Consider the following 21,526-nt stretch of genomic DNA (forward strand, 5'->3'; position numbering starts at 1 on the left):
CCTTTCTTTGCTGTAAAGCTACTATTGTCCCCTTTCCATACTCTATTCTTTAGAAGTGAGTCAGTAAGTCCAGTCCAGTCCTCAAGCGCTTGGGGCTTGGGCTGGAGCACATTTGACATGAAGAGTTGCATTTATTTACAGTAAGTTGGAAACAGAAGAAATGAGTCAGGAGAAGAGGATGGGAAAACTAAGAAGCTTTCCAGCTATTTACCAGACAAGGATTTCAATAATTTTTATCAAAATGTCTTTTTAAGGAGTTTACAAGGCTTGTGTAGTAAAGTAGCTTTTCCATTTCCTCCTTAAGAATCATCCAAAAGAAGTAAGAACATGAAACAAAAATTGTAAACTTCGACTTCTAAGAAATTAGAAATGCAAACCCACAACACATGAGGAAGGGCTATCAAATGCAGAGTGAAGATGTTGAGGAAAGATGCCTATCCCTGAAGCTCTCAGGCAAACTTAGCAAGAAAAAGAAGTCAGACAAAAGAAGAAATCGGAAAATGAAATGCACAAACCTTAGAAAAGAGGTAATAAAATTACCCATCATTTCGGCTTCCCTGGTGGCGCAGTGGTTGAGAGTCCGCCTGCCGAGGCAGGGGACACGGGTTCGTGCCCTGGTCCGGGAAGATCCCACATGCCGCGGAGTGGCTGGGCCCGTGAGCCATGGCCGCTGAGCCTGTGCATCCGGAGCCTGTGCTCTGCAACGGGAGAGGCCACAACAGTGAGAGGCCCGTGTACCGTAAAAAATAAATAAATAAATAAAAATTACCCATCATTTATAGATGTGATTATTTTCAAGTAAACCCCAAGAAACGCATTTAAAATATTGAGAATTTAGTAACCTGGCTGTGATGGTTAATTTTACATGTCAACTTGACTAGGTCAAGAGATGTGGGAATAGCTGGTTAAACATCATTTCTGGTTGTGTCTGGAGGGTGTTTCAGGAAGAGATTAGCATTTGAATTGCTGGACTAAGTAAAGCAGAAGGCCCTTCCCGACGTGGGTGAGCAATCGTCCAATCGCTGAGGGCCTGAACAGAACAAAAAGGTGGAGGAGGGTTAAATCCCCTCTCTGCCTGACTGTATGAAGGCTGGGACACTGATCTTCCTCTGCCCTCGCAGTCTTGGTTCTTAGGCCTTCAGACTGGACTGGACTCTACACTGCGGACTCTGTTGCTCTCAGGCCTTTGGACTACACCACTAGCTTTCCTGGGTCTCTAGCTTGCAGGTAACAGATTGTAGAACTTCTCAGCCTCCATAATCATCTGAGTCAATACTTTTTAACAAATATATATTACGTTTCTCTGGAATTGATGAATACAGTAACAAAAGCACAAAATTAGCATAAAGGACTATATAACCTTATAATGAAAAGACATCATTTATAGAATACTAAATGAAAAAAAAATAAGCTACTTTATAAAACTAAAAAGAAATATTATATTAATAGTTATACTGACATCCCTAATAAGAATAATCAACACCAAGATATTAATTCTAAGTTAACTCCTGACTTAACACACAGCCAATATCAACCTACAGATACAATTTCAGGGAAAGGCTAGAAAGATTGATTCTAATATTAATATAGAAAGATAAATCCACAAAAAATGGCAAAATAACAGGAGTGGAAAATCAATTAGTGGAAGCCAGGGGTTGGGTGTTGGGGGAGTTGACTACAAAAGAGCAACATGAGGGAGTTTTGGAGTGATGGACTGTGCTGGTTGGATACACAAGTTCAAGAATTTGCCAAAATCCAGAGGAATGTACATCACAAAGAATAAGTTCTACTGTATATGAATAAGTGTGCCAGAAAAAGAATATAACCCACAAGAATAGTCAAAAAGTTCTGTAAGAGAAAAGTAACGAGGAGAAACTAGCTCTACCATATCAAAACATACCACAGTGCTAAAATAATCTAAACAGTGTGGTGCTGGCAGATGAGTAGGCAGATCCATGAAACTGACGACCAAGTCCAGAAATGAACCCAAATATATAAGGGAATTTAGTATAGAACACTTGCAGTCAAGAGAGAAAAGATGGAGTTTTAAACACATTAGGTAGCATCTTGGAAGGAAAAAAAAACGTTGGATCCTTACCTCCTATCTTCTATCAAAATAAATTCCAGATGGATTCTAGTTAGATAAAGGATATAAATCTGAAACATAAAACTTTAAAACCAATAGAAAAAAAATGGCAGAATTATTTTACAATCATGGAATAAGAAAAACCTTTGTTGGTATGACACAAAATGTGGTAGTCAGAAATGACTATTAAAAAAACTACATAAAACTATACAAAAATAAAAAATTTCTGCAAGTATCATTTGTTAAAAAAATGCATACACTGTATAGATATATGTATAGACTAGATCTAAACATGTAATACTGGCAACAGTGACTACCTCTGGGGGAGGAGACTGAGAAAACTAACACTAGAGCTTGTATTACTTATGTGTAGTTATCTACAAAAATATGAATATTTTTCGTTGTTTACTTCTATGCATCAACTTAAATAACTGAAAGCTCCCCATAAAAAAATGTTCCTCGTAAGAAACATCCAATATAAATATCCAATTTAGAAATACCATGCATACCATACAGTTCCTAGTACAATGCTTGATATACAAGAGGTGCTTAAATTATGTAGGTAGCTATTATTCGTCACTGTCTTCAGACAATACATAATTATTTTGAAATTTATCCTTACTATTTTCAAAGTTGAGAATTCTATAGATGGTATCACTAAACACTGTAATAAAAAATATTCCTTTTTCCAGAAGTAATTTCAGTTGGCCAACACTCAGTTAATGGGAATATTTAAACAACTGCCATTTAGGCTCTTCAACGTATGATCACACACCCTTTGCACTTACACTCTCGGCCAACTGCACTGCTTTACAATTCCTGACTATGTCCTTGCTTTCCTCCATACTTTTGAAAATACTGTTTCTTCTGCTGAGAGAACTTTACCCCATCTGCCTACTGAAATCACTCTTCCTAACAGGGCCAGCTCAAATCCTGCTTATCCACAAAGCTCTCCTCAAACTTTGTGAACAGGTGTATTACATACACACACAAAGAGAAAGGCAACAAAAGATATAAGAAAATACAAAGGCAGAATGATCAATTAAAAAGTTATTTATTAAACAAGTATATTCAAAAGTCCAACTTTACTGGATCCCTTTGAAACATCTATTCTGGGAAGAAGTATTTTGTCCAACTTTCTAATGATAAGGGAAATGATAAAAATAGAACAGGTATGAATAACATTTTAAAACAAACAAACAATAAAGCACATGGTAAATTTAGAAATAAAAATAAAAACACACAAACATACAAACTATTGAAGTATGAAAGCAAAACATTTCGTATGTTTTTAAATGCTTCTGTTATACTCACATGAGAGCCAAACTGTCTGTGTCCAAGTTAATAAACAGTATATAAACACCTTTTTAAGGTACCATACTTAGAGAAATAATTTTAGAATATGTATTGGGCATTTAAATTGTCCACATTTGGCAAACATATTCTACATATGAATGTATTCACTCATACTTAGTGAAAAAAGGAACTTAAAATTTAAACATCTGATTTGAGAACTGTGGATTTGATAGTTCTGTTAAATTCCAACATCATAATCACCAAATGTGCTATCAAAAAAGTGATTCAAATTTCTTTTTAAAGCTGCTTCTGAAAATTCCAGTATTTTAGAGCAAAAGAAAACATCATGTATTCTTGCTTATGAATTCTGATGCTTAGTTTCTATGGTTAACACGCAAAAAAATATGTAATAGAGAAGATTCCTATAGAAAAGCCTCTGTCTTTCAGTAGTTCCAAATGGTGTTATACAATATTTCACTGGAAATAGTGGTTTTACCACAGATTTGGCTGTAGCTTCTGTTTAAAACATAACTTTGCTCCATAACATCCATCAAAGGCTTTAAAACATAATTGACTTTGGCAGTACACATGGAGATCATGATGTGAATGGGGACTGCCAGTGGATATAAGGGCCTTATGAAAGGGTTTGCTGTGTGTGTGTGTGTGTGTGTGTGTGTGTGTGTGTGTGTGTGTGTGTGTGTGTGTGTGTGTGTGTGTGTGTGTGTGTGTGTATTTTAAGGAGGAAACAGGATGAAATGGTTTATTCAGAACTATAAAACACATTTTCCTAATTAGATTTCAATTGTATAAATAATGTAAATCAAATGTTTAGAACTTGAATCTCTATGGGAGGCAACTATTTTTTTTTCCTTTTATCATTCTTTATAGCTGACAAAGCTTTAGTTACATATATTCTTCTGAACACTGAGGAAAAGGTCTCCTTTGTCCCCTTCTCAGTCTGAAAGAGAAGGAGAACGAATAGACCTGCCACTGGCGGGGCTGGAAAAAGTGAAAGGCTCCTTGTCCTTTTCTTTGCTATCATGCTTATGCTTGTGCTTATGCTTATGTTTGTGCTTCTTCTTCTTTTTCTTGTGCTCATGGTGATGGTGGTGATGGTGGTCGCTGTGTTTGGAGGACGTAGATTCTTTAGTAAATACTGAGAGCGGAGCTGCTGCAACTGGATGCATACTCATCTCCAAAGGTGATTGTTCTTTACCTTCAAGATTAAAAACACCCAAATGAATTCCTGTTAATAACAAGGAAAGTGAAATGAAAGTAAGAGGGAGTTGGTGACAGTACAGAAAAGACAATGGACTCCCAAGCGTTTATATCACTTCCATGAAAAAAATCAGGAATGGGAGAAGTATCCAAGTAAGACATCCAATTAGTTACACAAAGGTAAGTTTTCAGCATTGTGACCAGGAAGTGAGTATTTCAATTCCTTGTAGTCTATACAGATTATGATATATACCAGTGTGTTATCCAACCATCTTCTAAAAATTAATATTCAATATTTTAAAGTACTATGAAGTGACAATGACTAGATGTGTGTGTTAGAGATTAAGACTGACATTGGTCAATGAAAACATAGCTCCTTAACCACAGTTCTGCTCTATGGTATTCGGCTGGGGGGGAGATTAGCACTACAGGCATAGTTCGTTTCATTGCACTTTGCATATACTGCGCTTTTTACAAATGAAGGTTTGTGGCAACCCTGCCTCGAGCAAATCTATTGGAACCATTTTTCCACCAGCATTTGCTCACCTCTAGTCACTCTGTCACATTTTGGTAATTTTTGCAATATTTCAAAATACTTCCACCAGCAAAAAGATTATGACTTGCTGAAGGTTCAGATGATGGTTAGCATTTTTAAACTGAGGTATGTACATTTTTTTAGACACAACACTATTGCACACTTAGTAGACTACAGTATAGTATAAATATAACTTAGATGCAATGTCAAACCAAAAACTTCAGCATGTTATTTTATCTCACCTAGAAATGGATCAAATGTCTTTGAAGGTTCTTTCCATTTCCAATGTTCTATCAGCCTAGGAATCTATAATAGTGAGTAGTTCTCAGACTCTAGTGTACGGGAATTTCTTGCTTCCTCCATACCCTACAATTCTTGGGCCATACCCAGAGAATTCTCTCTCTGTATTACTCTAGGTTAATGACACTGCTTTACATGCAGCCAAGTAAGAAAAAAACTTAATCATCTCAGGTGCCCTCCCTTCCAGATCTAGCTGCTTACCAAATCTTGTTTATTCTTACTTACAAGAATCTCTTTAATCTGCCTCTCTATCCCGCCTGCAACTGTACTAATTCAGACCACCTCATCTCATTTGGATCACAGTACTAGTCTCCTATGAACTGGTTTCTTTGCCTGAAGTGTCTTACACTTGAATCCACACTTTACATAGCTTCACAGCAGCGGTTCTCAAACAGGGGCAACTTTTCTCCCCAGGGGTTGTTTGACAATGTCTGGAGACGTTTTTGTTGTCACGATTAGGGTGGGATGGGGGGAGGAAGTGTTAGCCTGACTGTGCGTAGAGGCTAGGGATGCTGCCAAACATTCAAAACACAGGACAGCCTCCTAGAGCAAAGAATTCTCATGGCCAAAAATGTCAACAGTGTTGAAGTTCAGAGGCCCTGCTGCATAGTTATCTTCCTAAAAACAAAGCTATCATGATTACTTGTTTAAAAACTCAGGTAGTTCTACTGGCAGAACAAAATCCTTAGACTTCAGTGCAGCAATTTCTGAAAAAAAATATATTCTTTATTCAGAGTAGTCAAAAAACCAAGCTTTTCACTAAAATGGACTTTAATGCAGTAGTTTCTTTTCCTTTTTAAAACGTAAATTCTCAGTGCTGATTTTGATCCAGTCCGGCCCCAAGCCATGTTTTTACCAAAACAAGCATCACCATAGAAGTTTTCTAAAAATCACTTTCACCACTAATTTTAAGGACAGTTTACAATCTCTCTTGAATTTATCTTATCTTCCACTATTCCTTTCTATATATTCCAGACTAGCCCTTTCGTAACTCTGTGTATTTGTAAATGCTATTCCTATGCTTGGAACGCCCTTCCCTTATTTCTTTTCTGACTTGCACATTCATTTACAAATATCAGGAACTACATGAGAACTGGAAAAACAGGGATAAACTGGACAGATCTCAGTTCTCCTGGAGCTTACAAAGTAGCAAAGAAGAACGAAATTGAATAAGTACTCCCGATTAATAAAAAGACAAAACACAGAGTGAAACAGGAGCACAACAGGAGACTTAAATTAGTGGGGCAGTGGGAATCAAAGACAAACTTCTCCAAGGAAGTTATGTTTAAACTGTAACCTAAAGGAGGAGAAAGGAAAAGAAAAAAACATTTTAGGTTCTTATTAATTTAAAACAGCTTAAATGTCATTTTTGAGGGAAGTTTTCCCCAAACTGCCCAAAAAAATTAGTTCCCACAACATAATACAGACGAGGAAATTAAGACACAGAGAAATTAAGTGACTTGCCCAAGGTGGTACTGGCAAATCTGAGCTACGAAATCAAAGAGCCTGGACTCCAGAGTCTGTGCCCGCAGCCACTCTGCTCATCTGCACATGGCATGGTGCACACTGTCGCACATCTTTTTATCTTGGGGTCTCTTTCATTAGACTCATAGCTCCTTGAGGATAGGGCATCATCTCTGTATCCCAGTGTATTGCACAGCATCTAGCATCCTCATACCTCCACCTCCCCAAAACTTGCTAAATGAATGAATGAATATAACAGAATTATGCAACTGTTGTGTTTCTTTTTAAATAGGATGTCAGGTGAACTTAGTCAAACTAAATGCATTCTGAAGGTCACTGATTTTGAAGGGAGAGGAATAAAGTAGAGAAACTATTATAGACCATTCATTAAACTGGTATGGACTACTGTACCTTCTTTGTGTCGGGCACTGTTCCAATATTTTAGAACAAGCTAATGTGTTACAGTTCCTGTTCGCAAGAATTATTCACATTTTACTACCGCAAAATTACTTTTTTTTTTTTTTTTTTTGCGGTACGTGGGCCTCTCACTGTTGTGGCCTCTCCCGTTGCGCAGCACAGACTCCGGACGCGCAGGCTCAGCGGCCATGGCTCACGGGCCCAGCCGCTCCGCGGCATGTTGGATCCTCCCGGACCGGGGCACGAACCCGTGTCCCCTGCAACGGCAGGCGGACTGTCAACCACTGTGCCACCAGCAAAGCCCCAAATTACATTTTTTATATTCATGATTTTTTGGTAAAGCTAACACTAACAGTAATGTAAAAAAAAGGGGGGGGGGCTTCTCTGGTGGCGCAGTGGTTGACAGTCCGCCTGCCGTTGCAGGGGACACGGGTTCGTGCCCCGGTCCGGGAGGATCCAACATGCCGCGGAGCGGCTGGGCCCGTGAGCCATGGCCGCTGAGCCTGCGCGTCCGGAGTCTGTGCTGCGCAACGGGAGAGGCCACAACAGTGAGAGGCCCACGTACCGCAAAAAAAAAAAAAAAAAAAGAGAGAGAGAGAGCTTATATATATAAGCTAGTTTGGGGACTCTATCTTTTGCAATAATTGGTGCCCAGATATTCTTCAGAAAAAGAAAAAATTTGAGAGATATCTGATTTATAGTTAAGTTAAATATGCCACTATATAATTTTAATTTATATTTTAAATGAACTATATAAATATATTCTCGATTCTATAAATATGGGAATATAGGTCCCTACCTAACAGAGTATAGCCAAGTGACAAGAAGGAGTAATAGAGCTTCATAAACAAATTCCTTTAACTCCTATCTCATTATTTAGTCAGTCTACATCAAGAGACTTTGCAGCTTTCCAATTGGCTGTCTGCACTACTGGGAGTCTGAGGTCCTTTTCTGCACTGAGAGAAGTTTCATCATCTAATCCTAAACACCTACTTGGATTGCAGAAAAGCCAACGATTATACTAGAAACTGTACTTCCCAGTAGAGGCAACTGCCAAGTATACAACTGAGTGTACTCTTTTCCAAGGAATACTAATAGCCACTTCAAAAGTAAATTCAATCTCTTGTCTAGCAATCTTACACTTTGCATTCAAGATATACTGATTAGAATTCTTGCATTTCTCTTGATTTGTATGAAGTCTATTAAGAAGACAATGGATTAGCTAGATCCAAGGATAAAGGTGTTAGAAACCAGGACTCCTAGGACAAATGGCTGATTCCAGGTCTGGCTAGAATATTTACAAGATGAGCCTGAAACATCTGGTATAATAATAGAAAGGAAGTTTAAAGCCTTCTCAAGAACTCAAGAGTCAAGAGTTCTCACCAATCGAAGCTGGGAAAATCTGAATATTGATAATATTCTGTAATTGATAACTGATAATTGATAATATTCTGTAATGGACTAGAATTAATTGATCACCATTGGAGGATGCTAGCCAAATTATTATTTTGAAAATTATTAAATACATAGAGAGAATCAAGTCTTTATCTTTCTTTTGCTATATGATCTATACCAATGGCTAACAGCAGGTGAGGGGCAAGTTAGCTTTATAGAAATAATCAGCTTATAAATAAAAACAGAAAGATGAATTAGAATATCACCATCTTGTAACCCTTAATGAATTAATGGATCCAGGCCTTGAACACCTTAGTGGCTAACCTCACAAAAAATCAACCAGACATTGTATGCTTCCAGATGGAAGAACACATTACCATCTATAACCCTGAATCCAATTAAGTTTCTAGATATAATTACAAATTTAAAGGAAATACAGAGGACTCTAACATGTTAATTACACCACAGGTATACAATTAGCAAAATACAGACTTGAAAACTACAGATCAAAACCCTGGAGTTTATAACACTGTAAAGGGGAAAAAACAATGGACTGGAAACTTTTAATTTTAAAAGATGTAAAGGATATATCAGCCAACTGCAATGTGTAGACCCTATGTGGACAGTGATCCAAACAAATAAATTGTTAAAAATTAAAATAAAAATAATGGCATTTATGATTCAACTGAAATGTAAACAGTGACTGTATATTTAATGATATGAAAAAGTCATTTATTTTTTAAAGTACAAGAATATTATTGTGGTTATGACTTTTTAAAGTCCTTATCTTTTAGAGATACACACAAAATTACCTATGCATAAAATGATATGTGGGATTTGTTTCAAAATAATTCAGAACGGTGGAAATGGGAAAGGGTATAGATAAAAAACAAAGCTGGCCATGAGCTGATTGATCATTTCTGCATCTGAGTAATGGATACATGGGGGTTCATTATACTAGTCTGACTACTTCACAGTTTTCTATAATAAAAGTGTTTTTTAAAAAGGAGAAGTTAAGGCAAATTGGCACTATTCGTGAAAATGTTAAATGCTCATATTTTTTAAATTAGAAAGTTCATTTCTAGAAACATATCCCACAAATGTGCTCATGCATAAGTGCAAAGAAATATATACAGAAATATTCATTAGAATAGTGTTTCTAACAACAGAACATCTAATAAAACCTAATGTTACCCTAGCATCACCACTAACCGTTAGCTCGTAAGTTTTCATTTATTATAGACAATATATATTTTTTATTTGTTTAATTTCTTTCCTGAATAATTTTTACCAGGTCTAATTCAAGGTGATAAGAAAGTACAATTTCCCTCTCATGTGGACCTGTATAACAGTAAGATTTGGGATACATACGAGCTTACTTTCACACTAGCATAATGAGGTCAACTATAGAATCTCTATTGAGAAAAATGCATACATTACCATCCCTGTGACACAATGCATAATCCCACATATCATTTTAGGGGTTTACAAGATGCCTGGGAACTTGAGGCCCACCCAAGGTTAGGTGCCACTCATTTTAAGGCTAATGAAAGCCCTTTTATAATTAAACCGCTTTGCTGTACACCTGAAACTAACACCGTAAATCAACTAAACTCCAATATAAAACAAAACTTTAAAAAAATTAAAAATAAAACTAATGAAAGCACTTTTAGTGACACAAAATATATGTCTCTATTGCAGATAGGAGATATACCAAGAAAAGGAGATAAAAATAATTCACAATATTATGATTTGCCTATTTCATGTTATAGGGAAAGAAAAAAACATGTTCAGTTTTGTTGTTCTATCTAACATAAAATCTTTCCTAGAGACCTACTGAATTCACTATGGATAAGGGTTAGCTGCAGTCAATTTAACAAATGCAAAACAAACAGAAAGGGGTACTTAATACACACCTAAGGTGGAAGCTTTCGGGCCCATCTGATAAAAGTGCTGGTAACAGTGAGTAACCTACTAATTCTATTAAATTTATCGCACTAGGTATACATTTAAATTTAACACAAAACCTGCAGTTTCTATTAGGAAATGTGTGAAGTCTGTTCTTCAGTTTCTTTAGATCAAAAAAGTAAAGTGTAGAATTATATCATTATAATTTAAAGAAAAATATCAAAGTCTTTTTCATATTACACTTTCAAAAGAAAGAACTCTAGCTTTTTTTTTTTTTTAAACGGATTTCTATACCAGAATAGTGCTTTTCTGACTTAGGCAAGAATTTGTCACATAGTACAGTAGCCCTGGCTAGGCAACTGCAGCAACTCTTCTTTTCTTCCCTACAGAAACCACCAGGGACTTCCCTCCGCTCCTCATCACTGCAATCCCCGCAGCAACCTGGGAGACAGACCAGCGGCCTCAGGCGCTGCAGCGGTGGGAGAGGAGACGACGTGGTATGCTCAAGCCATCACACCATGCGACCCACGCAGCCCTTTCCCCGGATTCCCTTCCTTAACTCAGGAGAAGGAGAAAGTTAAGCAATGAAGGAAAACATCCCTCCCGCTTCTCCTTTCTTACCCCAAATGGCTTAACCTACCAAACACATATCATCCCTACCCTAAAATATGCCCCTCACTATCATATGCAAGGAAAGAGAAAACTGGTGGGGTGTTAAAAAGTAAACCACGACCTATCCTCTACTTAACAGTGTCCACCCCTTCCAGATGACGTCTGCAACACATTCCAGTTCTCAACTGCCATCTGGCACGCTGGCTCTGAGGCAGCCATCTCGGACTTCATCTCAGCACATGAAAAAAAACACCAGGGGTCTCAAACTCAAAAGCCTTCAACCTAAGTAGACAGCATAAATGAGTAAGCAGACTACCGGGTGCAAACACAGAAGGAATCAATGGCATGGAAAGCACATCCCTGCCTAAGAGGGCCTCTCAGTTAACTCTTTTTCAAGAGAAGCTGGAAATCCAAATCTTTATTTGCAGTCTCTTCATTTTTAGTCAACTACTTCAAAAATGTTTGTAAGAATTCTATAGCCAAATAAAAGATGCCTCAGTTGGATAAGCTTCAATAAGGCCCCTCAAACCCACCTGTTAACTTTAATCTAGAATCCCTAGAGATTTAAGAGAGATCACAGCTTCCCTTACCACTATTCTGTGCCTCTTCTCCAGAACCCCCAACTCTCAACCCCAGGCCAAGATAGCTACCACAGTAGGAGATCCCAGCTTCTGTTCCTGTTTTACTGCCAACTTTACCTGGGTTAGGTTAAAGTTGTGCTTCCAACAGCCCAAAATATAGAGCTCTTAGTACCCTTTCTCTTAGAAATACTGTGACACAGTGGTTAGGTTTGATACTTCTATTCTTCAGTATAAGTTAAAAAGGGTTTTTGTTGGCTAGTTCAGGAAAGCTACTTATCAAATATAACAATATGTCTACGGGAAAACTGTTTTTAGAATTCCAAAATAAATACATGTATAAATAAACTTTTGGAACACTACCATTGGTAAAACAAATGTTTTCTAAATTCTAATAATGACACTGTTGAATTTTAAGACTTGCTCAGTGGTCGTAGGGTACTGGACAGCATAATTACATTTAAGGGAAATTACAAAGGCACGTTAAAGAATATATTCAAAATTAAGTTTTACAGATCAGTCTATATAATATACTGGTATACAATTTACTTCGTGACATAAAAGGGCCCTACACTGAAGCAACCAAAGCTAAAATGTTAATGTTTTCCTATTCCCTACCACTACCCCTTTATCTCCTCTCTAGTCTTCCCATAAGATGCCATGAGAAATATAAGACTGTAAAGAGATTCCAAAAAAAGTAAAAATGTAATTTTTAAAGCAATATGAAACAAAGGCACACTGGTGGGCACAAAAAGGTGTTAAGATTTGTTTCTATTCACATGTTAGCATGCCACATCACTAGGATAAACCAAACAAACATACTCAGAATTTTTACTGGAACAAGAATTTATCTGACTGCTGGAATTTAGACAGAATTTACTTTTTTTTAAAGGCATGGAAGATAGGCAGAAGCATCACTCTCAAACTATATCAAGAGGTTTGATATGCCCTACGCTTCATAATTTTAAAAGATGTAGAAAACTTTTCGTGTCTGAAAAAGTTTTAATAAGTATAATGATAATAAAGCAAATTTACACCAAATCCCAAAGCAAAAACAGAATACAAAATCGGCAAGGGCCGAGAAATGTCAAAATTCACTTATTAAAGTTAAGTGCTGAAGTCTCCAGCTGACTTCTTTCTGAAATATATTTTGTGAGAATCTGTTACAATAAATGCATAAAACACACAAAGAGATACAAGCAACCAACAGTCTGGGGTCTCAATACCAAAATATTTTGAGGTGTTGCTTTTGTTCAGTCTCCTACTAATCACAGCTGATCCCTAAGCTCCTCAAATCATTAAACAGTTACTCTTTTGTTTATATGATAAAAACATGGTTTATATAAACAAAATCCATCAGTTGGAATTTTAAAGCCTGACTAATGACTTCTGGAAGAAGTATTCTTTAAAAATGATTTTGCTTATGTATCTTGTTTTTCACTCCCTGTCCCTCCAAAACTTGAAAACTGAATCTTTGTTCATCAGCATCACAAGTTTACTCTTTATTTGGATTATAGTCTTCTAAGCAAAAGATGAACAGGGTAAGTAGAAGACAATGTACAATAGTAAAACAGGTAATAGCCACATCTGAACTGAATTATCTTTCATAAACTTAAGTCCAATTAGTATGAAATAAATTTAAAAGACAAAATATGTTAGTTTTCTAGGTATATATAGCATCAAGTCTTCACGATTGACCATGAATGACCAATTGTAAACCTGTCAGGGGGAGGCTGAGAGGGAAGTAAGTAGTTGATTTTTATATTTTATAGAAGTATGAAGCTTTAGATTTCACACTTGCTACTGAGGCTGACATTTTCATATTACAGTATTCTTAGAAAAAGCACTGCAAGAAAAGATCAAAATGTTAATATAATGAGTATCTTTAAATGGCATTAAATACGGGATGCTTTTTTTCTCTCCTTTCTACTTTTCTGTTATTTCAAAGTTTTATACAATAGGAGTATATTACTTTTGAAATAGCAAAACGCCTAATTTAAAAGTCTTTAAGCCAAAGCAATATTAAGAAAGAAAAACGAAGCTGGAGGAATCAGGCTCTGTGACTTCAGGCCACACTTCAAAGCTATAGTCATCAAAACAGTATGGTACTGACACAAAAACAGAAACATAGACCAATGGAACAGGACAGAAAGCCCAGAAACAAACCCATGCACCTATATGGTCAATTAATCTATGACAAATGAGGAAAGAATATGCAATGGAGAAAAGACAGTCTCTTCAATAAATGGTGCTGGAAAAACTGGACAGCTACATGTAAAAGAATGAAATCAGAACATTCTCTAACACCATATACAAAAATAAACTCAAAATGGATTAAAGACCTAAATGTAAGACTGGATACTATAAAACTCCTAGAAGAAAACATAGGCAGAACACTGTTTGATATAAATCGTAGCAATATCTTTTTGGATCTGTCTCCTAGAGTAATGGAAATAAAAATAAAAACAAAAACAAACAAATGGGACCTAATGAAACTTAAAAGCTTTTGCACAGCAAAGGAAACCATAAACAAAATGAAAAGACAACCTACAGAATGGGAGAAAATATTTGCAAACTATGAGACTGACAAGGGATTAAGTTCCAAAATACACAAACAGCTCATACAGCTCAATATCAAAAACGTAAACAACCCAATCAAAAAATGGGCAGAAGATCTAAATAGACACTTCCCCCAAGAAACATACAGATGGCCAACAGACACATGAAAAGATGCTTAACATCACTAATTATTAGAGAAATGTAAATCAAAACTACAATGAGGTATCACTTCACTCCAGTCAGAATGGCCATCATCAAAAAGTCTACAAATAATAATGCTGGAGGGTGTGGAGAAAAAGGAACCCTCCTACACTGCTGATAAGAATGTAAATTGGTGCAGCCACTAAGGAATACACTATGAACATTCCTTAGAAAACTAAAAATATCAAGTTACCATATGATCCAGCCATCCCACTCCTGGGCCTTTATCCAGAGAAAAACATAATTCAAAAAGATACATGCACTCCAATGTTCATAGTGGCACTATTTAAATACAATAGCCAAGACATGGAAGCAACCTAAATGACCAGCGACAGATGAATGGATAAAGAAGGTGTGGTGTATATATACAATGGAATACTGTATATATTCATCCATAAAAAAGAATGAAATGATGCCATTTGCAGCAACATGGATGGACCTAGAGATTATCATACTAAGTGAAGGAGGCCAGACAAAGAAAGACAAATATCATATGATATTTGTTTATATGTGGAATCTAAAAAAAAAAAACAAATTAACTTACTTACAAAACAGAAACAGACCCACAAAGAAAACAAACTTACAGTTACCAAAGGGGAAAAGGGGGGAAGGCATAAATTAGGAGGTTGAGATTAACATATACACACTATAATACATAAAATAGATAACTGGCAAGGACCTACTGTATAGCACAGGGAACTATACTCAATATTTTGTAATAACCTATAAAGGAAAAGGATCTGAAAAAGAATATATATACACATATGTATAACTGAATCACTGTGTTGTAATATCAGAAACTAACACATTGTAAATCAACTATACTTCAATAAAAAATAATAATATATGTAGCTTACATTTGAAAAAAAAGTCTTTATGTCAGATAATATAGAGTCAATGTGTTACAAGAAAAGCAAGTCCTGAGATCTGTCGTTTTTAATGTATTCTTTAAGTTGATAAAGAAACTTTATGAAGTTAATAGATTCGTTCTTGAGCAAAACAACAGCAATGATAATAATAATTTCACCTGTTCCCTTTCGTGCAAGTTCCATATTCCACTGGGGTTTTGTGATGGGTGTGCCATCAGAACCTGATGAGTGCTGGGGGATTAAAGCAGATCGGGCGCTGGCTGGCCGGTATTTAGAGAGCCCTAAAATGCCAAAGAAGAGCGAAAACAGGGATTTATTTCTTTGTTTCCCCAAAGAAGAAAACAGTCTGAAGGTTTTTATAAATTAACCTTAAAGCCAGAATCAGTTCAACAGTAAAATTCCAATAATAAAAAGAATACTACTTTTTTAAAGTACTGAAGATCCCCCATTTGATTTACTTCTTTGTCATGGTTCCAATATACTTAAGTCTGAGAAAAATACACATTCAAGAAAGACCGTATACCTGACTGGACTGCTGAACATCTAAATTGGAGTCTACATTCTGGGGCAGAACCATGTCATGTTTTTTATTATTTATGTGGAACTTTGCATATAGTAAAGCATGCCTGCTCCCCCCAAAACTTATTAATAAATTCTATTATAATATTTACTCAACAAATAGATCAAAATAATTTAGGGATTACAGAAGATATTTAAAACAGGAACATTTTAATGGTATAACGTGAACAGCACTGTAGTATCAGGAGACCCAGGTTCTAATTCCAAATTATCCACAAATTAGATATACAGTCCAGGTAAGACATTTATTTTTTTGTGCCTCAATTTCATTTGTCACATGGAAAAGTTCAAGGATTTGGGTCTAGCACTGAGTTGGCTATTACTTGGGTGTGTCGTTTAGGGTAAATCATTTAATATCTCTCTGCTTAAATTTCCTTGTCTGTAAAATTGACAGAATAGATAAATAACTGTTAAGACCTCTTACAAGTATAAAAGCCAAAGAATTCACGACCTGTCAGTTTTCAAAGATAATTAGGTTCATATTCTACCTGATGCCAGTTTTCTACTAGCTCATCCTAGATTACTAGATAGTAAAAAGTACCTTAGGTCTTACAAATAAAATTAAACAAAAAGCCAAACAAACAAAAAGCAGACCAAGGTAGGTAAGGGAGACTTGCACAAATACAGCATGTTAAAAAAAAAAAACAAACCTCATTCAAATGTAAAGATCATAAAATATAACCACAAGCAGCATGAAGTATAAATAGGATTTTCCAGTAAAAAGAAACAGGAACAGGACCTCCCCCACAAAAAAGAAAAATAGTCATATTCATAATAAAAGAAATGCATTATAAACTTAATGATCATTTTATAGTTAATAAATATCTTTTAAGTTATTACACTGACAATAAAATAGTACCATGAGATACAAAAATGATAAATATTAATGAATTACACCTATGGATCAAGATGGATGAATTTGGGCAGCAAAAGGTTGAGTGAAGAAGACCAAGTCATACTGAGCATCATACCATTTTCATATAATTCAAAAACTAAGGGCAAGTAAACATATAGATCATATATATATGTGGTATACTGTAAAGAAAAGCAACAGAATGATTAAGAAAAAGAAAAAAAATTCAAGACAGTATTTATTTACTTGTAATGCAAAGACAGGTGAACAGAATCAGGGAAGAAGCATAAAGGGAATGGCCACGGCATGGAGTATAATATACATGTTAAGGTGGGTGGCAGGTTCACCAATATTTGTTTTATTACTGTATTTCACAACTTACATGCAAGTTACATCAAAGCTTTATTCCTGAAAATTTAAAAACGCTGATGACATGAACTAGGTATAATCTCTTCAAAGGGCATTATGGCAATAATATCAAGAGCTATGAAAATCTTCTAAAGATAAGTATCTTACAATAAAGCTAAAAAATCACCAAAAATATATTTTGGGGAATTTACCCTAAGAGCATAATTTGACAAAAACAAAACCTTTTGTATGAAGATATTCAGAGAGAATTATTTGCAAAAAATTAAAATTGGAAACAAATGCCTGCCCACAGGGAAATAATAAGGTAAATTCAAGTGTATCAACTCAATACCGCCTCAGGTAACATTTTCAAAAGAAATGATTATGATGTTTGAGTGATGCATGCAAAAATCTATGATATGATATAATATTATGTGGAACAGGCAGTCAAGAAGAGAAAGTAGTTGTGTTACAGGCTGCATTTACTGTAGTCAAGAAGTTTTGTATATAATTATGGTTACATTATTTATAAAAAAACAAATTTAGTATTTTATTTTGAGGTTAAGCCTACTACAAAAAACAAAACAAAAAAAAGAAATGAAAGCTATTGGAAGGAATCTGATGCATGGATTTTTGAAAAAACAAATCTAGAAGTAAGCCGAATATTTAAAAAGGACCATAATAAAGTAAAAATCAAATGAAATACTTTGAAAAACTCTATTCCTTTGCTGACATGTGTTATAATCTGATACAATCTAGTATTTTATACTGGCTACTTCTAAACTTTATAGTTGTTCTCTTCAAAATAAAGCAACACACCTTAAAATAGTGATATCGCGTGAACTTTCTCCATCAACCCGAGTGAATGCAATATATCTTACCTGGAGTTGACGGCCTTTCAAGCATGTTTAAATGATGGGAAATGAACGCCTGGCTATCATGAACAGTATCCATATCAATCTCCTCCTCATCTTGAGAGCTTGAAAACTAAAACACACACATACAAAACAAAGGAGCAAAAGAGCCATTATATCACTTTATGTTTGGATTTTTGCTCTTAAGAAAGGTAGCAGAAAGGCCACAGGATATACCCCCAAAAAATCTTAAAAGGAAAAGTAGTTTTTTTCTCAAAAAGTATTAAGAGAAAGAAAAGATTATTTGGTTCAGCCTCCAAAAGAAGCTGATTGGAAATTACAGGAAATATAATAGCAACTAAAATCTGTTCCTATGTTGTGGGAAGAAATAGTGAGCTGTGGTAGATTGTGCACACACAGTTCCTCCTCCAAACAGAGAAGTATGTGATAATAGAAGGTTAACAATCAATTGGAATGTCTTAGATGGACATTTGAGTTCTTTTATGGTTCAGTCTGTCCCAACTGTTCCTGCTAAGGAAAAACCATTGCAAGTATTCAAAAAGATTTACAAGAAGGTGAATATCCTACACTGTTAATACAGGTTTAACCTGTATTTCTTACTCTGATTTTGAGTTTGACTTTACTGCTATCCTCATTCTTCTCCAGTATTTGACCAGGTTCTAGTGGGGACCCCAGTGGTGTATCAGCCTTCCTCTTCACTCCCTGCTGATGAGCTGATATATTACATGATGCTTCCTTGGCAAGGTGATCATCTTCCTGTGGCAATATTCAAGATCAAAATTAGATTTCTGAAGACAAGTAGCTCATGTTATAGCTGAAAACTAATACCTATAGCAACCATGCAGATTAGAGCATGCCCAGTGCCTAAAAGTAATCAGCAATGGGCTTAAAATAAATCTCACCTTTTCCTATCTGCTGGTCTTTTGGGGGGGAGAAGGGAGACAGTAAAGTGAACTTTTAAAGCTTTCCCCAAAGCATATATCTTTTGGTGTCATTTTCTTCTTTTATCCTAAAGACTCCAAGTATGAAAGTGGATAACTTAATATACATGGGCAAGAATTATAAACATATTCATTTCCACTGGTTTCTAAATATTCAGATATAAAAGAGGTCTTTAATGAGACTCTTTTTTTTCTATTAAAAGATGTGTCTTACTTCTTCATAACCCAAACTCTAGGATATATTTTAAATTTATAACAAATAAGTATGGTTATATTTCAGAAAATCTAGGTGGATAAGTACTTTTAAATGACTATTACTAACTAGCATAAAGAGAAATTTGAGTTTTAAAGTGTCAAAACACCAGCAGGGAATTGCCAGGCAAGTAATCTGGTCTAAATATTGGTGAAAAATGAAGCTTCAAGTACTGGGGACATTTTGTCATCAATAAGAAAATCATTTCTGGAAAACTTTCTTTAAATTACAGTAAAATAATTGATATGACCCTAAAGGTCTTTCTACAAAAAGTTTGGTAATTTCATAATGCATAGTTGGAAATAAAAGCTTTTCTAAAAGCACACATACACATATATGTAAATTTAAAAATATAATGCATACTCTCCTCCCAAAATCAGATTACGCTTTTACCTGACCATTCATTGTTATTTATTTGATTCAATAAGCATTTTCCAGGCACCCTTCATATGTTTAGAATTGTGCTATTATGCAAAGTAGCAAAAAAAAAAGTCAAGGCCCTGTGTTCAAACAGCTTGCCATTACAATATATGGACAAGATAGGTTAATATGTAATAGGTTAAATATTCATTTCAGTATTCTACTACTCAAAGCAGAAATTCTATGCTCAAGTACAAAAAAATCATTGTCATCACAAAAAAAGGAGTAAATGGACTAGCAGCACATCATTTGTTATGTGCAGCTCTGTATCAATAGCTGTCAGTAGTACTTTATAAATTGTGAGTGCTAAACTAATGTCAGCTAGCAGTTTTCTAAATGGCACAAGAAGCTGTTAGTGGCTTTAAAATTCACCAGTTCAAAAGAAACAATTCTCTTCTTCAGAGCTCTACATAATAAAACTACACCTTCTATAACACATGTGATTCTTACAGGGTTCTGAAATCCAACTAGCTGTGTGTGACTACTTGGATTAACCGCAGCTTCTTGGTTGCCTGCTATGGCCTCTGGAATTATGGTTGGATTCAAGACAGCTTTTTTCTCTTTCAGATTAAGGACCAAGCCAAGTTCTGGCAAGGGTAAGCAGGAAGGTCTACTGAGGCCAAACAGTGTGAAGTACAAGTCCACAGCACCACACCGTAACCGCCAGTCATGTGAAGTACCTAGGAAGTAAATAACAGTAATAATAAAAAGTCAACATACACGTTTATCCATACATTTTTCAAATGCTCCAGAACCTGTACAGAGGGAAGGGATGAGAGGGTTATGATACCTAAAGGAGCCACCTATTGACCTAGGCCCCAATGGCAAACCCTCCACTCTAAAGACGCTTCTTATAACACGGGAACCTACAACTGCTACAGAAACAATAAATGTTCAAATGCAATCATGAATCTTACAACTGGAAATATTTTATTCTTTCATTCTTCCTACAAAATAAAAATCAGACACCTAGCATAAATCTAATATTCCCAAAACAGTGTTTTTTCTGGCTCTAAATCCTCCTTTTATTTATTTTTTTTTGCTATACACGGGCCTCTCACTGTTGTGGCCTCTCTCGTTGCGGAGCACAGGCTCCGGACGCGCAGGCTCAGCGGCCGTGGCTCACGGGCCCAACCGCACCACGGCATGTGGAATCTTCCCGGACCGGGGCACGAACCTGCGTCCCCTACATCGGCAGGCGGACTCTCAACCACTGTGCCGCCAGGGAAGCCCTAAATCCTCCTTTTAGTTCCTCCTCCTTGGTACTGCTCCACATTCATTCATTCTGTTTATCTTGTCTGATTTTCTTCTTGAATAGCTTGTTAGGAAGACAGCACACCAAGAGCCTTCATGAACCCTACCACTGGAAACAAATTCTCCTAACCCTCAAATTTATTACTTTCAGGTTTTAAATACAGTAAGAAACCCTACAACTATTTGAAATAACACAATTCTAAACTTTGACTTATTTTAGAGAAGTAAACTATTTTGCTAAACACCTTCATATTTGTGTTGTTCTAGTAGGTATTTATTTTAAAAAACCAAAAAACAAAAATAAGCAAACCCCGGAGATGGCAACAGGTCATAAAACATGTATTAACCAGAAGAAAACTGCATCTGTAGAAATTCAGTTTAAAGTAGAGACACTTTCCAAATTCTCTGATGAGTCTCAGTGTCTTCATCTCCAAAATAAGGGTTTTGGTCTCAGATTATACCTTACCCTATAGCAATAAAAGACCAGAGCACAGTGACATCAGAACTCTTCCTCACTTGCCTTCTTTTCCCCAGTGGAACACGCCAGGTAGATACTGCCACCAAA

General features: G+C 35.9%; 1 protein-coding gene across 4 annotated transcripts in view; it reads right to left on the reverse strand.

Annotated features, from left to right (window-relative positions):
• Positions 1-4,027: 4,027 nt before the first annotated feature.
• TAF2 (TATA-box binding protein associated factor 2) overlaps positions 4,028-21,526 on the reverse strand; it is an 80,781-nt gene continuing 63,282 nt past the window's right edge. For 2 of the 4 annotated variants that reach the window (XM_060127846.1, XM_060127848.1), the window contains 5 exons: positions 20,158-20,387; positions 18,694-18,849; positions 18,100-18,205; positions 15,597-15,719; positions 4,028-4,598 (listed from right to left, as the gene is read on the reverse strand). In XM_060127846.1, the coding sequence (XP_059983829.1) occupies positions 4,336-4,598; positions 15,597-15,719; positions 18,100-18,205; positions 18,694-18,849; positions 20,158-20,387 (878 nt within the window). In that variant the 3' untranslated portion in view covers positions 4,028-4,335. Of the gene's footprint in view, positions 4,599-15,596; positions 15,720-18,099; positions 18,206-18,693; positions 18,850-20,157; positions 20,388-21,526 lie in introns of those variants that run through there. The other 2 variants (XM_060127847.1, XR_009536393.1) reach the window with 2 other exon arrangements.

The sequence above is a fragment of the Lagenorhynchus albirostris genome, chromosome 17 (genome assembly GCF_949774975.1).
Source record: "Lagenorhynchus albirostris chromosome 17, mLagAlb1.1, whole genome shotgun sequence".
NCBI lineage: Eukaryota > Metazoa > Chordata > Mammalia > Artiodactyla > Delphinidae > Lagenorhynchus > Lagenorhynchus albirostris.